Source organism: Panthera pardus, unplaced genomic scaffold (assembly GCF_024362965.1).
Source record: "Panthera pardus isolate Hobbes unplaced genomic scaffold, ASM2436296v1 HiC_scaffold_1, whole genome shotgun sequence".
In the NCBI taxonomy this organism is placed as follows: domain Eukaryota; kingdom Metazoa; phylum Chordata; class Mammalia; order Carnivora; family Felidae; genus Panthera; species Panthera pardus.
This window is the reverse complement of record NW_026526654.1, coordinates 88,778,269-88,796,160: the sequence shown is the minus strand read 5'-3', so window position 1 is coordinate 88,796,160 and position 17,892 is coordinate 88,778,269. Positions and strand designations below refer to the sequence as shown.

Here is a 17,892-nt window from a genome sequence, read left to right as displayed (position 1 = left end):
GCTCTGGTCTCAGAATCAGCCATTTAACCAGGGAATGGAACATGTTTTAGTTATCATTATTACTATTTTAAAAACTTTTTTGTTTGTTTAATTTTAGAGAGAGACAGGAGGAGAAATGGAGGGGTGAGGCAGAGAGAGGGAGAGAGAGACTCTTCAGCAGGCTCTGCACTCGGCTTGGAGCCCGACGTGGGGCTCAATTTCATGAGAGTGAGATTAGGACCCAAGCTGAAATCGAGTCGAACACTTAACTGACTGAGCCACCCAGGCACCCCGAAACATGTTTCAAAGATTTGCAATATTCTTACTTAAGTAGCTTATTTTTAAAATATAATTTTCCTGCGTTCGGCTCTGTGCTGACAGCTCGGAGCCTGGAGCCTGCTTCACATTCTGTGTCTCCCTCTGTCTCTACCCCTCCCCTGCTCATGCTCTCAAAAACAAACATTAAAAAATTTTTTTTAAAGTAATTTTCACTTATCGTGTTTAAAAATGCCATTTTACTTACAACAGCATTTTATATTTAATGCCAATTAATTTTTAGTGCCATTTTAAACATTTACCCACAACCCACTATATGCCATGAGACCCCGATCTTGTGTTCAAGATTCTCCCCAAAACACTATAGTTTGTTTTTTTTTTTTAATTTTATTTTTAAATGACATCTACATCCAGTGTGGGGCTTGAACCCACAGACCCAGGATCAAGAGTCTTGCTTGCTCCACTGACTCAGCCAGCCAGGGGATCCCCCCAATTACGCTAGTTTCTGAGAACCTGAACTAATGTGGTTGGCAAGGATGAGAGTATTTATATTTATAAAAAAGTTTTAAAAAACACATTAAAAATATAATTTTTGTATCTGTGTAAATACTTTATTTGGTTTCCACATACGATATTGAAATTTACACATTATTTTTAGGACAATTAATATACAGCTAACTGAAATAAAATGTACAAGAAGCTTATGAGATATGAGATGCAGACAAGAAAATCTGAAATGTTCTTAACTGAATTTGTGCTACTGGGAACACCAGGACTCCTGGCCTTGATCTTAGCCTTGTGTGTCTACTTTTTTCTGTAATTACTCACTGACACCCTTCCAAAGAGATGTTTTACTACTGTGTCTAAGAAATCAGTGAATAATGAGGTTTTCAATCTTATCAAAGTACAAAGCATGACTTCAATTCTAGGCCCTCTGACAGAATCCAGTACCTGTATTTACTAAGTTCTTTAATGAAATTTTATCAAGAAATTACTGAATCAGGAAGTAAATACAAGGCATCTTTATATGACAAAGAAAATCAATGAAGCCTCCAGAAGACAGACATCTAGTACTTAAAAAAAAATTCCAAATTGTGACATTCAGAGCAATGTAATTCCCATATTATTTTTCTAAAAGAGACCTCTTCCAGCTTGTTTCCAGACTTCTTTTACTCCTTTAATGCTTTCTCTTTTCACACATTTCCAGTATTCTTGTATACTTTGTTGCTGTGGGACCTGTTAACACAAAGTGAAAGTAAAGAGATCATCCTCTTCAAGGTTAGACACGATTTCATGCGAGCTCGGTTACCATTTATTTCCCACATGCCTCCAGAGAGTCCCTGAGATGGATTATGTCGTGAAAGAGGATTCCAACAGAACTGTAAGTAGGACGGGGTAAAGGATAAAACGTGAACGTGATGTAAGAACAGCCTTGGGGAACTCAAGAGTGGAGGCTAAGTGCACGTGATTGGAGCCTCTTCCGTAAGATAACGAAGATCGTGGGCAATTTCTTTCATATATTGGTTTTAAAAAATGTAATGATTTCATGACGCTTTATAATATTTTATAATGTTTTCCTTTTTTTTAATTAAAAAAAAATTTTTTTTTTAACGTTTTTTTATTTTTGAGACAGAGAGAGACAGAGCATGAACGGGGGAGGGGCAGAGAGAGAGGGAGACACAGAATCGGAAGCAGGCTCCAGGCTCTGAGCCATCAGCCCAGAGCCCGACGCGGGGCTTGAACTCACGGACCGTGAGATCGTGACCTGAGCTGAAGTTGGACGCTCAACCGACTGAGCCACCCAGGCGCCCCTATAATGTTTTCCTTTTTATGGTGAACTTTATTTAGCTATGTGGAATATAAATTATAAGCCTAAAACTCTGATTTAAACCTAAGTTAAAAAGAAACAATATATTTTATAAGAGGCTTTAAGAAAAAAGACTATAATTCATCTAAGTGCTCTGTGAATTAAAAAGTTCTATGAGTATTATTCCTCTGTTAAAGAAGAAAGTAAAGGTTAAAAAACATGTGTATCCTTGGTGAGCACAGGAGGACAGCATTGCTGGATATCTCCCAAATGGAAGCAAATCTGCCAGTTGAAATTTTTTTTTAGAGAGAGTGAACGAGTGAGCAAGCTAGCATGTGTGAGCAGGAGAGGGGCAGAGAGAGAGAGAGAGAGAGAGAGAGAGAGAGAGAGAGAGAGAGAGAATCTTAAGCCGGCTTCATGCCCAGTGCGGAGCCCGACATGGGGCTCTATCTCATGATGGTGAGATCACAACTTGAGCCGAAATCAAGAGTTGGAAACTAAACCAACTAAGCTACACCGGTGCCCTGCTAAAGTTTTAGATTTATTTAAAAAGTTTATTTATTTGAGAGACAGACAGGGAGAGAGCATGCGTGCACAAGTGGGGGAGGGCCAGAGAGGGAGGGAGAGAGAGGATCCCGAGCAGGCTCTGCGCTATCAGCTATCAGGGTGCAGCCTGACTCGGGGCTCGAATTCACAAACTGGTGAGGTCATGACCTGAGCCGAGATCAAGAGTCAAACGCTTAACAGACTGAGCCACCCAGGTGTCCCTATTTTAGATTTTATATATATTCTTTTCCGGATCGATTTACAGCTCTATTTAATGTCTTTGAGAAATGGCAGAGGCTCGTGGGTATATTAAATCGTTACTGCAAAGGCTGGTTTCATTTTCAGGGACAGGATTATTCACGATGAGATGCTAAATGCCTACAAAGCTTGTGAGACACATCTGCTAACAGAAATCATATTTACTCATTTTCCATTAATAATGTGGGTAGCAGGAAAATGATGTGCTTTTCGAGGAGTAAATGAAGGGGGCTGTTCATGAAGCCACCACATTCTCTCCCTCATTCTCTCCTTTCTTCTGGCCGAACTGCCTCTTACCATACAGTTTTCTTTCCACCCTTGTTTTCAACCTGCAGACTGCTTTTATGAGGGTGCTTCTTTTTTTTAATTAATAATTTATTTACTTTTTGATTTACATCCAAATTAGTTAGAATATAGTGCAACAATGATTTCAGGAGTCGATTCCTTAGTGCCCCTCCCCCATTTAGCCCATCCCCCTCCCACAACCCCTCCAGCAACCCTCAGTTTGTTCTCCACATTTATGAGCCTCTTTTGTTTTGTCCCCCTCCCTGTTTTTATATAATTTTCCTTCCCCTTCCCTTATGTTCATCTGTTTTATCTCTTAAAGTCCTCATATGAGTGAAGTCATATGATATTTGTCTTTCTCTGATTTCGCTTAGCATACTACCCTTATGATGGTGCTTCTAAGCAGATTCCAATTTAAACAAAATTTTGAGTTTTATTTGCCCCACAATTATAGACTAATTTGTGAAGAATCTGAATACAATAACAATGGCTAACATTTACTTCAACTGTCTCAGGCACTATCCTAAGTATTTTACGCTTAATTCTTACAACATTGTTTTCTGGTAGATTCTATTAGTTTCCTCATTGTACAGATGAGGAATGGGAGGCTCTGAAAAGTTAAGTGGCTTTGCAAGATTAGGCAGCCGGTGACAGAGCTGGGATTTGAATTTAGGTGTGTCTAACTACAGAGCCCAAAGTAAAATGATTTCTGAGTGGCAGTTTCTGATTAGATTCATATTAAAAAAAAAAAAAAAAAAAAAGCAAAGGAAAATACTGGATCCCATCTGAAGGAGACATCTCGGTTTGTGATCATGGCTTATAATCTCTTCACAAATGATAAAACCTCCATTTACGACCACACACACATTGCCCAAATTCTAGGTGTAATGCCATTCACTTAATTACATGTAAACATGTAGTTATTAAAAACTCAAAATCTTTACCCATAAACCTCGATGCATCCTGTTTTTTAACACCCCGAGAAACTCTCCATGACTAAGACATTCATCACCATCCACATCAAAGATCTTGAACACGGTGTCCAAAATATTGTTTGAGAGTTCCTGCCCTGTTGCTACTTTCACGGCCCTCTTAAACTCCGCTGAAAAAAGAAAACACAAAACAACGCATCAACTGTGTGAAATAGTCTAAGTGGAATTCACCTAAATTTTATTATTTGAGAAGCAAAATTAAGTCTAAATGTTCATTATCACAAAACAAAAAATACTCATTAAGAATATGTTGAAATAATACATTTGGCTGAGAAATGTCTTGAAAGTAACCGAAAGAGAGGCAGCCTGTTTTAATTGAATCAATGTTCTAAAGAACATATTTAAATATTCCCTTTTCCTTTTTAGGAAATAAGGAAGTAAAAGCAAATAACGTAATTGTTAAATGTGAGAGTCCTTGTAAGTCTAGAGTAACCACACTGAATTAATTAAAAGGCTAATCAACTGTTTCACTGGTAATTGGCTCCTTGACTGGTATGTTCTCGTTGAAGAACAGAGTGATGCTATTTGTAGATGACAAAAATTAAACGAAGTCACGTCACTTACCCAGTCTGACAGGACGGTGAGCTAAACTAAACATTTGCATGGCAATAGCAAAATCTTCTAGGTGGGTGGCAAAATGACAAAAGGACTTGAACTCATCCAAACTAATACTCTAATAAAATAACAAAAGTGAGTGTTAATTACGATTTTGTAAAACCGATCTCAGAATATAAGCAGAAGCGTAAGTCCTGTTTCTACCATAAAGCTTGTGAACTTTTGTAGCCTTCCAAGAGAGTCTATTAAAAAGACGGGCAGGGCCACCGTGCATGGGTGGCAGACAGCACACTCTGTGCAAGGGGTCTCCTGGATCGCGCAGGGCGAGAACCGGGGTGGCCCTGTGTCACAGACCGAGTTGTCTCCGCAAAATCCACAGGCTGAAACCCAAACACCCAACATGACTGTACTCGGAGACGGGACCTTTAGGGAAGCAATTAAGGCTACCTGAGGTCACAAGGGTAGGACCCCACTCTGATAGCACCGACGTCCCGATAAGAGAAGGGGACAGCAGCGCACGCTCACTCCGCACGTAAGCACAGACGACAGGCCTCGTGAGGACAGGGTGAGAAGGCGGTGGTGGTCTGCAAGCTGGGAGGAGAGGCCTCACCAAAAACCAACCTGTCGGCACCTTGATCTTGGACTCCGGGCTCCAGAGTTGTGAGAAAATGAATGTGTTGTTTGAGCCATCTGGCCTGTGGCATTTTGTTAAGGCTGAGGAGACTAACACCCCGTTAAGTGCTCTGCCTCCTTGCTTTTCTGCTTTATCCGTGGACACGGCACGGAGAAAGAGCACTGGGTTTGGGAGTCAGAAAAGCTGTGCTTTCATTCCAGTTCTGCCATTTACTGTGTGCATGGTCTTGGCCTCTCCGAGCCTTAGCGGAGTAACCTTTCAGGAAGTAAGTGATTTGCTCAAGATCTACCAAGTGGAACAATCAGGATTTGAACCTTCGTTCCTAACTTCAAAACCTCTGCCCATAAAAACAAAACAAAAATAAGTTAGAAAAACTAGTTTTTCCACTGAAAAAGTAAACAAAGTATGAAAACTGTTAATTTGAAAGTAAATTCTTCCCTGCCTAAAAAAAAAAAACTTTCTCGGGGCACCCGTGTGGCTCAGTCGGTTGAGCGTCCAACTCTTGATTTCAGCTGAGGTCATGCTCCCAGGGTCATGGAATGGAGCCCTACGTGAGGCTCCGTGCTGAGCAGGGAGCCTGCTTGAGATTCCCTCTCTCTCTCCCTCTGCCCGCTCCCCTGCTCACACTCGCTCTCTCTGAATATATATATATATATATTTATATATATATATATAAAGCTTTCTTTTGTAGGCACCTTCAGGATCATGTCCTCTGCATATAGGTGGTGGTCTTATTCAAGTTTCACTGCCCGCAGCCTTGGTAAATTCATGGAATTTTTACTTTTAAAATTTAGTTAAGTCTTTGAAGAGGTAACATATACACATGGTAAAAAAACAAATTCTAGAATGGATAAAAAACAAAAAGTCTTTTTCCCTCCTTTGACCTCCAGTTCCCTTTCCCAGAGGTAAAGCACTGGTACCAATTCTTTGCGTATGCTTCCAGAAATATTCTACTCGTATAAAAGAGCATACACACACCCCTGTTTTACACAGTGGGAGTGTCCTCTTCACACATTTCTACACTTTGCTTTGTACTCTTAAGAATACATCTTATTAGCAGAAGAGTGGCCATTCCTCTGTATCGTAATCTCAAAGCCGCCCCTCGGTGCAACCTTCTGATTTTTCCTTTACTGATAGGTGAAAAATAGCATGCCATCAATGTTTGAATCTGTAGGTCTTTAACTGTGAATGAAGTTTAAACACTTTTCTCTTCTGTTCTTATTGGTGATTTGTGGAGTTCTATTCTTGTGTCTTTTTTATGTCCTCTGCCTAGATTTTTTTTTTTTTTTTTTTTTTTTTTTTTATTTTTGGGACAGAGAGAGACATAGCATGAACGGGGGAGGGGCAGAGAGAGAGGGAGACACAGAATCGGAAACAGGCTCCAGGCTCCGAGCCATCAGCCCAGAGCCTGACGCGGGGCTCGAACTCATGGACCGTGAGATCGTGACCTGGCTGAAGTCGGACGCTTAACCGACTGCGCCACCCAGGCGCCCCTCTGCCTAGATTTTTAATGAGCTGTTATGTGGCTTACTGCTGAGAGACAAGTCTCCATGGGTCTCTCACGTTTCTGCACATCTTTCAATGAGAAGCTCCAACTACTTTATTATTCCAGACTATCTTTCTAAGGGCATTTGTATAGCGAACAGCCTAGAATATTGACGATGTCTGCTTTGGAAAAGTAGAGCACAGTTTTGCTTACTGCCCATTATAAAAGATTCAGAGTCCTGAAGATGAGCTTTCTTGGCTATGTGTGTGGGCAGCATCCACAGGGTACTCAGCATGGTCCCCATGGGACTTGGGAGGCGAGGGAGGACTGACACAAACATGATGCTCATGCTGTTGCTATGCTATGAATGATAATGTTCTTTGTCTCTGACCCGATAGTCTTGTATCTTCGGTCAGCATCCATGAAATGGTACAGGCTAACTTCCAAATAGATAAAATCTCAGATACTTTACATTTATTAACACATTGGTTTTTAGGATCCCTTTATACATTAAATAGGGCAAAATTTAAGACCTTTCAAAATTCTTGATTTTTAAAGATCTCATGATAAATTAAAGAAATGGGCCCATTACATATGATGCCAATATTTCTTCCCTCCCCCCAATTTGTTAATTTTTTTTCTTTTGACTTTGATCCCAGTTTTGAGGGGGATGAGGGGAAAGCAACAGAATTTTTAACTTTTAGACAGCAATTTCATCAACTTTTCCTTGAAAGCTTCTGAGTTTTGCCTAGAGAAATATGCATACCCTACTCTGAGATGATTGTTTCCAAGTTTCCTTCTCTACATACTCAGTTTCATTTCCCCCTGTAACATTTAATTCTTAGATCTATCTGGAATTTTAGAGTAAGGAGTGAGGCAGAGATTTACGTTCATGTCTCCCTCAGATGGCCAGTCAATTAACCTAATGCCATTTATTAATAATTCCTCTTTTACCCAGCTAATTTACAATATGAATTCACATATACTAGATTTCCATGTGTATTTGGGTCCAGTTTTGGACTTTATATTCTGTTCAGTTGATAGGTCTGTCAAATTCATTGTAACAGGCTGTTCTAGTTATCAATATTTGGTAATATATTTTAATATCTCAATATTCTTTTTTTAAAGACTTAATTTTTTATTTTGTTTTTTAAATTTTTATTATTTAGACATTTAAAAACATTTATTCATCTTTGAGAGAGAGAGAGAGGCAGGGTGTGAGTGGGGGAAGGGCAGAGAGAGCGAGAGACACAGAATTCTGAGTAGGTTGAGCTGTCAGCACAGAGCCCGATGCGGGGCTTGAACTCAGAACGGCAAGATCATGACCCGAGCTGAAGTCGGACACTTAACATACTGAGCCACCCAGGCGCCCCAAAGGCTTAGTTTTTTAAAAGCCATTTCAGGTTCATAGCGAAATGGGAGAAGTTACAGAGATTTCCTGGATATCTCGTCCCTGCAGCATTCTTTTCATAGAAACTTTTACGGCCTGTCTAGTTCACTCATGACAATCTGATGACATTTTTATCGAAACCCATTACTGCCCACCGATACTTTTTGGTTCCCGCACGTAGGAAAGATTACGCCTTTCTGCTTCTTTGCAGCTACGTGGGGTCACGTGATCAGTCTGGCCGGTAGCCAAGTGTGATGTTTCTAGGCCAACACGCTTAATTGCTGGAATGTACTCACTCCTTTCTTTTCCCGCCGCGGCCTCTGAAGATGATGTTTTTCCCAGACGGTAAAGCTCCAAGATGGCAGAGCTTGAAGAGTCTGGGTCCCCGAGCGACTGAGTAGGCAGAGGCGCCTGGCAGCCCGCAGTGGAATGTGGCACGACTGAGAAAGAGATCTTCCTTACGTTGGCCACGGGGACGGCGCGGCAGTTTCAGAACTGCAGCAGACCCAGGCTGTTCCCGTATAAGCGTCACGTTTACAGACGACTCTAAGGGACAACTGCTACGTCTGTAATACTAAGACTTCCCGTTCAGCAATAGGAGATAGCGCTATAAGTAGGCAAGTTTTCTTTTATATCTATCAAGACTTTAAAGTTTCATTTTCATGTATTTCTTGTTAAATTCATTCTTAATTTTATGTGTTTCTATTTCAATTGCAAATGAGATCTTAATTATATTTTATGATCTTTTCCCTCACTATAGAAATAGCTTTCAAAAATTATATAGGGGCGCCTGGGTGGCTCAGTCGGTTAAGCCTCCCACTTTAGCACAGCTCACGATCTCACGGTCCGTGAGTTCGAGCCCCGCGTCGGGCTCCGTGCTGACAGCTCAGAGCCCGGAGCCTGCTTGGGATTCTGCGTCTCCCTCTCTCTCTGCCCCTCCCCTGCTTACTCTCTGTCTCTCTCAAAAATCCATAAACATTAAAAAAAAAATGAAAAAATTATATAAAAACATGCCCACTCCAATACTATGTTTTGGAACAATAAAGTAAAAGCAATATATAAAGTAAAAAATCACTTCAAATCTTACAACAGTATATTAATCATTAACAGTTTGGCAATCATTACTTAATACACATATATATAAACATATACACATGTAAACATTAAAAAAAGAAAGTGTGTATATACACACGCCATTACATTTTCTTTCTTTCTTTTTTTTTTAATGTTTACTTACTTATTTTGAGAGTGAGAGAGGGAGAATGTGGGAGGGGCAGAGAGAGAGAGGGAGAGGGAGGGAGGGAGAGGGAGAGGATCCCAAGCAGGCTCCACGCTGTCAGTGCAGAGCCCAATGTGGGGCTCGATCTCACGAACAAGTGAGATCATGACCTGAGCTGACATCGGGATTAATCGACTGAGCCACCAGGTGCCCCTGCCGTTACCTTTTCTAACCTGTAATTTGCACACGGGGCAGCTACCGCTAACATCCTAGCAGTGTAACAGGCACTTCACTGAATTTTGGCTGTTTCTAATCGCTTTTCAGTGCGACTCTCTTGGGTTCTGCAGGCATAGAATCACATCTATGCACACACAGCCGACTGTCCCCCCTTGCAAATGTTCATACTCTTTGACTCTGTTAGTTTGCACTGGCTGGGACTTCCAGAACAACAGTGGTGACAGTGGACGCTGTTATTACTGACTTTGCCGGAAATGCAAAACTCCTGTTTGGAACACTGATTCCATCTGGGCAGTAATTCATTCATAAGAAAACGTAAACACCGTTTCTCACCTTGATTTTACACTCAAATAAGAGAGTAACATGGTTTGGGTTACTTTGAAAGCTACTTTATTTAATTATATAAATGTTTTGAACATGATTTCATCTTTACCAAAAGCATAATAAAAAGGCATACGAACCTCTCCTGCTGACAACTTCTCTCTTACATTTTTCCAATAGATGTCTTTATTTTCAGTGTTAGTGAAAAAAAGTAGCCATTCTGCAAAGTCTTCTTTTCTCATGAAACTCAAGCCTTTAGAAAACTGAAGGAATTCCATTTCTTGGACCTCTGTTTGTAAATTCTCCATAAATCTAAATGTTAAAATATAAAATTGATGTCAGGAACTAGTGGCATTCGATTTTAATATTGTCAGTAGGCCCGCGAGGCACCTTCGGCGGTACCCACGGAGCGGCTGGCCTCTTGACATGCTGAGTCAAACAAAGCATTAGTGTGGTGAAAGGGGTGTGGGGAGGAGAAGATGAAGAGAAGCTGATTTAAAAAAAAATTTATTTGTTCTAACTTTTGGCATGTACCACTGTCTTTCTCAAGAGCTTTCCTCTTCATTTCCAGGAACTCTTTTTTTTTTTTTTTTTTTAATGTTTATTTTTGAAAGAGAGAGAGCATGAGTGGAGAAGAGGCAGGGAGACAGGGAGACAGAAGGATCCGAAGCAGCATCTGCACGGGCAGCGGACAGCCGGACGCGGGGCTCGAACTCACGTACTGTGAGATCATGACCTGAGCGGAAGTCGGACGCTTAACCGACTGAGCCACCCAGGTGCCCCCAGAGAAGCTGCTTAATACTTGCTCCAATTTGTCACACTCTATACTCAATTTGTTTGTGCAACTTATACTTGGTAACCTACTTCTGATAGAGATTTATAAAAATTAGGTAAAACGTTGCTCTGATGCATCTGTAACAGTTTTTTTTCCAATGCAGAAAAATTATCAAGATCAGAGAAACTTAAAATTCACTTGGGTTACTGCCTTTAGAATGTTAATCATAATTAGGGGCGCCTGGGTGGCTCAGTCAGTTGGGTGTCCGACTTCGGCTCAGGTCATGATCTTGGAGTTCATGAGTTCAAGCGCCGTGTCGGGCTCTGTCCTGACAGCTCAGAGCCTGGAGCCTGCTTTGGATTCTGTGTCTCTCCCTCTCTGCCCCTCTCCTGCTCATGCTCTGTCTCTCAATAATAAATAAATGTTAAAAAAAAAAAAAAGAATGTTAATCATAATTAATGGTTCCTAATATTTTTGGATACCAAAGTTGATCAAGTAATCAATGGCTTTACATCAAAAGCTTAGATTTACTTGAAAATATTTATAATCATTTGGACAATAACATGTGCATATATGACTCAACATTCTTTTTAAAATAAAAACATGGCACTTTGAGCAAACTCTCATCAACAGCTCCCTAGAAAAGTACAAGTTGAAAGGATATCAGATTAAAAAAATACTGTCTTTGAACAAGAACTCAAAACCACTGCACTTCATTTATTTATAAACTAAGTCATGTGAAAAGTATAATCTCCATGTGTTTTAATACGTTGAAGATTGCTTTATTCACCTTTTTACATGTTAAAAGAAATGTACCCTCATGCCACAATTTAATGGAATTATACATGGGGTAAAAAACAGGTCTATTCCAGTTCAATGGGAGAAAAACAGTCACTGTTAAACGACTTGCTTTCGGTTCTACGCTTATCCCATAAACCTGAAAAGCATGGGGGAGTTTGATGTTGGGCTTCTATCTGTGTGATGGGTAAGAGTCTGTTACCTGCAACAGTTTCTGAATGTACTGGAGACACAGATTTATCAATGCCATGTTTTTCCGGGTCAAGGCAGAATTTTATCTACCACTTGAAGCATTTCCAGTTGGGGCTAAAACATCAACAAAACCTTTTACTGATATACCTTGTTCTCTGTTTTACCGAGTTTTATTATACTGTATATTGTGATGACATTCAACTTATTAGGATCGTTAAAAAATTTAACTGCTGTTAAACTACACATTGTTTGGCTTCAGCTACTTTCATCTTACTAATTACACTTGTTTTGTTTTAGTTTTTTGAAGATTTTATTTTTAAGTCATCCCTACACTCAGTGTGGGGCTCGAACAACCCTGAGATCAAGAGTTGCGTTCTCCACTGACTGAGCCAGCCGGGCACCTCACTCATTGCGTTACTTTTGAAGAACAAAAGTATATGTTAGGATGCCATCTTTCCTAACTCTAAAATTATCGATCTTGTTATGACTGGAAACTATGGAACATGATACTGGACATAAATACATGAATTGAAGAATTCATACCGTATAAAGTCTCCAGATAAATTCTGAACAAGTTAAACAGTTTATAAATTAGTGGATTAAGTGGGAACATTGGGAAAAAAATCTTTTTCTTACCTGATTTTTAAAAAAATTTTTTAGGTCATGGGTGGGTGGCTCAGTCGGTTGAGAGTCCGACTTCGGCTCAGGTCACGATCTCGCGGTCCGTGAGTTCGAGCCCCGCGTGGGGCTCTGTGCTGACATCTCGGAGCCTGGAGCCTGCTTCGGATTCTGCGTCTCCCTCCCTCTCTGCCCCTCCCCCACTGTCTCTCTCTCTCTCTCTCTCTCTCTCCCTCGTGCGTTCTCTCTCTCTCAAAAATCAAACATTAAAAAATTTTTAAAAATTCTTTAGGTCATGGGGTGCTGGAGCTGGCTCACGCCAGCTCTGAGAATTGTCTACACACGTTTTCCCGCCTGTATTTCACGTATGGCAGCTTGAAATTGGCCTGGTAGAGTACTGACGTTACTTATGACCAAATGCTACAAATCAGGCTGTTCTTCCCGAGAGCAGACTGTCACGTGTATTTATTAGCACAACACTGCTTACAGACAGCTTTGAATGTATGAAAGCGCTATTCGGGGATTCAGGCAATAACATGTCTTTTTTTTTTTTTAATTTTAAGTGTTTATTTGTTTTTGAGAGAGATAGAATATGAGCGAGGTAGAGGCAGAGGGAGAGAAAGAGACACAGAATCCGAAGCGGGCTCCAGGCTCCGAGCCGTCGGCACGGAGCCCGACGCGGGGCTCAAACCCACGAGCTGTGAGATCACGACCTGAGCCGAAGTCGGACGCTCAACCGACGGGGCCGCCCAGGCGCCCCAACAGATCACAGATTTATCCACACGCTCCCTCGTTAACTGATCCGTTTCCCTCGACATGTGGTCGTGTCTACTTAATTTGGCTCTGTCCCTTCGGTCACCTGGTCTGGCGCCAGCTCCTTGAAATCCCATTCAACGCACCCAACCACCTACCAGGGAACTGTGGGACTACTCCTTTTAGGAACTTTGTGGCTATTGAAGCCTTTAAAGAGAAACCTGGGTCTGGACCTCATGTCTTCAATTTCTAAGACATATAACCCTGGACGGAGTCCCTTATGAATCTCATCCGACTCCTGCCTCGCTTTCCAAGGACCGGGGGAATAATATATGTGAAATACCCAGACAAGGGCCAGGCGCGTGGAAGTACTCAGCAGTCAGCCGCGGTGACGGCACCGAGGCTGCAGGTAACCACCTCCCTTTTCATCCTTTTCATCAAGCCCAGACTCCACGTCCTCGGCTTCCTCGGGCCGTCGAAGGCCTTCTTCGGGGGCACCTTGAAGAAAATCCCTCAGAAACTGCGCCTAGTGCTACCGGCATAAACGGACGGTCCGCAGCCGTGACTGGGTCCTCGACGCTGCCAACACCCTTCCGCTAGGCCAGGGGGCTCTCTTCCGTTCTTTCACACAGTGGCCGTTTCAACTTGCGTTCGTTCTCGACAAATCGATCCCATGGCTGCTTGTCTTCAGCACACGGCTTGCCCCCAGTTCCCAGAGCAACCAGAGGTCACTGCTTAGGACGCTCTCTCATTTTCTGGCTGTCACCCCAGGGATGTAACAACACTCATCCCCGTCTCCTTTCTGTCCCAGTGGCAGGAGGAGTCCCTTTCCCACTGACGGCTGATTTATCTACCTGCACTCTGAATTCCACCTCTATTTTCTTCCTCCTCAGAGGCCTTGCTGCCCTGCTGACTCCCATTCACTCCTGCATTCAGTCCTTCCCTCTTTACATCATCGTTCAAACACGTGTGGAAACCTCTTCATTCCCCTCCTGCTCCTGCCCCCCTTCCTTTGCTATGGTCACTCTTACCCCTTCCCCCTCCTCACCTCCTGCCCCCCACTTCCTGTGCTGTGGTCACTCTTACCCCTCCCCCCCTCCTCGCCCCACTGCAATCTGCCTTCTGCTCCCCCTGAGCATGTCTACCCTGCATGCATCACCTTCCTTGCTGAGCTTGTTCCTACTCGGGTTGTGTCTCAGTGAACAGGTATCACATTGTTCACCGGCTCCACACACACAGCAGGCGGTGGCCTGGACTTGCTCCTCACTCCTCATCCCGTCAGTCACCACTATTGTTGACTCCCTTCTCCTAAATAATCCCTTGGATGCTCCACTCATTTCTGTTCCCGCCGCCACCACCTCGGTCTGATCACCGCCCTTTCTGCTCTGTTGATGCAACGGCTTCCGACGGATCTCCTTGCCCTCTGCTGGATTTCCCTGGCCAATCTGCCGGATGCGATGCGATGACCGCCTCCCCCCACCCCGCTTCAAGGTCTTTGGTGACTCTCGGCCCTTCTCCACAAGGCACGAAAGCCTTCACCGCTGTGCCTCTGCTGATCTTCCCAGCTTCCGCTCTTACTTCTGCTTCAGCCACGGTGAACGTCTCGTTTCTGAATGTGCCATGTCTCCTGCATTCAGACATGCGACTTTACCTACTTAGTAATCATTGGGTTCGGATAACACTGGTTGACAATTCCTACCGACATTATGCAACTTTGGACTCTTCCTGAGAAATTAAAAACATGAACTATCTGAACACAGCAGTAGTCTGTCTACAGTACATCAGTTAAATTCTTCTGTGGAATGGCAATAACTTAACACATTTCTGATGACGTTTTTCTAACTTAAATTCCCTGTGTTTTGGCTGTATCACACAATGAGCCTGTCTAGTACAGGATTTCTGCATATTATCAGGTATAATAAGAATTTAGGGCCAACAGTTAGATAGAAACATCAATATTTTGTAAAGTAAAAATTGACCTGGAGATTTAAACAAAATTACTGTTTTACAGGATGTAAAACAGATTTTCAAATAATTGCTTTTTCCTTAGTGTCAAGTCTACATTTACTAAGAAATGTTTTTGTTCCAGAAACTTCTAAATTCTCTTGTGTGAAGTATTTAAACTTATAACGAATTCTAGAATTTAAATTAATAATGCATGAAACAAAATCTGGAATATTGACTGGTTCAATTTGACCTACCTTTTCCTATTGATAAAAGAACAATAGAACAGAGTAAGCACTGAGGAAGAAAGTCACTTCAAATGGAGTGGGGAGGACAGTGAAGAGGTAGGGCCTATGAGTATTTCCCAGCTCAGTTCTTGGAAGAATGCTAACCTTGGCTTGTTGCCAAACTGCAAGCATTCTAGACGAGTGTGTGTCAAATGCGAGAATGGACGAAAACGGACTTTCTGCCCAGCACTGATCTTGGCAACGAATCGCGTACGGGACAGTGTTACCCTAAGCCGGCCAGAACCGACCTAAGAAACAAACAAAAAACCCCCCAACTTATGTAATGTGCCTAAAATTCCTCCTTTGCCTTTAAATTTTTTTTTTTTAACATTTTATTTATTTTTGAGACAGAGAGAGACAGAGCATGAACGGGGGAGGGTCAGAGAGAGGGAGACACAGAATCCGAAACAGGCTCCAGGCTCTGAGCTGTCAGCACAGAGCCCGACGTGGGGCTCAAACTCACGGACTGCGAGATCATGACCTGAGTCGAAGCCGGTCGCTCAACCGACTGAGCCACCCAGGTGCCCCCTTCCTTTGCCTTTACAAATCTGAGCTCCTTTGTCTCTTTGAACCATGATCTGGGTTGTTGCCTTAATGTCTGTCTCCTGATGCAGTTCCTAAGATCGCAAAATAAATGTGTTTTTAGCCTTGCCTTTTCTTGACACTTTATATATATTAATTCTTGCTTTTTAATTTTGTATTTGTTCATAAGTTTAATTATATTACTAGAGCATTTTCAGCAGATTTTATAAGGACTAGGGATCCTTCATAAAACTGATACAAGTTCTCAATATTTTGTCTTAAAGTGACACTACTGAATTTTCAAATACAAAAATTGATAATAAAGTAGGAAATAGCTTTGTCATCTCTGATGAAAAATACAAGTAGTATCCAGCTTTCTGTTCTAACTTGAAAAATCCTTCTCTCTGAATTTTAAAGCAGTCAGTCCTTGGGGGAAAAGATGAGAATATACTTTTAGTTTTGATTTTTTTCTTTAGATGTTGGATCAAGGAGCCTTTGGGAAAAGAGACTGAGGAAACTCTTAGTGGAAGAAGTCTCTTGGCCAAGAGAGCTGGGGAAATGCAAACAGAGGAAGAAGCCAGAGGAAAAGACTTCCGTAAGGAGACAGATCTGGGAGCTGGGAAACAAACTCACTAGAAACTCTAAAACTAAGGTGACGTGAGTTTGGCACGTAGTCTGAATGCTTACTGTGTGTTATGTTGTGTATACTTTAACCTATATTATCTCATTTAATTCTCAGATCAACCTCAGACTTTTCATGTTGGGGGATAGTATATTAATGTAAATGAGAGTAGAAAGAAAAATGATTAGGAAGGAGGATATTTGCATGAATTAGAGATTTGCTCTTTTCCTTTATTAGATTATTTTAAAATTATAATTTGTAATTTTTAAATTTACTTTTTAAAAATATATTATTTTAAAGTTTATTTATTTTTGAGAGGAGCAAGTGAGCAGGGGAGGGGCAGAGAGAGGGGAGAGAGAGAATCCCAAGCAGGCTACGTGCTCACAGTGCAGAGCCCAACGTGGGGCTTGAATTCACGAACCGGGAGATCACGACCTGAGCCAAAATCAAGGGTCGGACACGTAAGCGACGGAGCCACGCGGGTGCCCCTAAATTTACTCACAACTCTTTAAAGTGGGCAGGACAAATATTGCCGTGTATCTTTTTACAAAGACTAGAAAAAGGTACATGATTTTCCCAAGACCATACAGCTAAATAAATCGCACACCCAGGATTTACAGCCATTTGGACCTCATGTCCCGTGTTCTCTCCCTTTTATGTTGCTACCAACTTCTCAGACTGTGGCATTTAATTGTTAGTACTTGTACTTGCTTAGTAAAGCTTCAAGCGGTTTTAAAGAAAAAGCAGCTGAATTTTAGAAGCTGAAGTGAAGTATGCCTCCTTGCTTAAAACTGTGACTTTAGTTGTTCTCTACTGACAGGATGCTGTAAAAAAAAAAAAAAAAAAAAGCCCGTGGAATTTATCGCTGGTCTTACTATAATTGTTAAGAGTACGATTCTTTATGTTACGCAGCGTCCTTTTTATAAAGCCCCTTCGGAAGATTTCTTTCTGACCTCGTGATGAGCACCGAACGTCTCCGCCCCCCCCCAACCCCTCATGCCGAACCAGTGAGCTTCCAACTCAGGCACACGGTGAGTTGGGTAACTGACGTGTACCCCCTTCATGGTGCCTGCCAGAAAGCGCGGCCACATGTGCGGTGTGTTCTTAGCAAGTGCCTGGAATCTCACGGTTTGGACTTCGTGTGCGAGCCTCAGTAGCGGCTCCATATTTCATGACACCGCCACTGTTCTTCTTCTGCTCGTTTCTCTTACCCCCTTCCGACATCGGTGTTTACATCCTATTACGAGTGCCTACTTAGAGCCCGACCCTTGTATAGAGTAAGTCGACATATTAATCATTATATATTAATCAACATTCATTATATGAATAATATAATAATTATATGATATGATGCACTATAGGATACAATAACATATGATAATGAATAATGGATAAT

General features: G+C 41.8%; 1 protein-coding gene across 1 annotated transcript in view; it reads right to left on the bottom strand.

Annotated features, from left to right (window-relative positions):
• Positions 1-841: 841 nt before the first annotated feature.
• MICU2 (mitochondrial calcium uptake 2) overlaps positions 842-17,892 on the bottom strand; it is a 143,320-nt gene continuing 126,269 nt past the window's right edge. Inside the window, exons 9-12 of the mRNA XM_019447990.2 lie at positions 10,126-10,297; positions 4,708-4,816; positions 4,096-4,253; positions 842-1,491 (exon numbers count right to left, since the gene is read on the bottom strand). Coding sequence (XP_019303535.1) covers positions 1,387-1,491; positions 4,096-4,253; positions 4,708-4,816; positions 10,126-10,297 — 544 coding nt within the window. The 3' untranslated portion in view covers positions 842-1,386. The remainder of the gene's footprint in view (positions 1,492-4,095; positions 4,254-4,707; positions 4,817-10,125; positions 10,298-17,892) is intronic.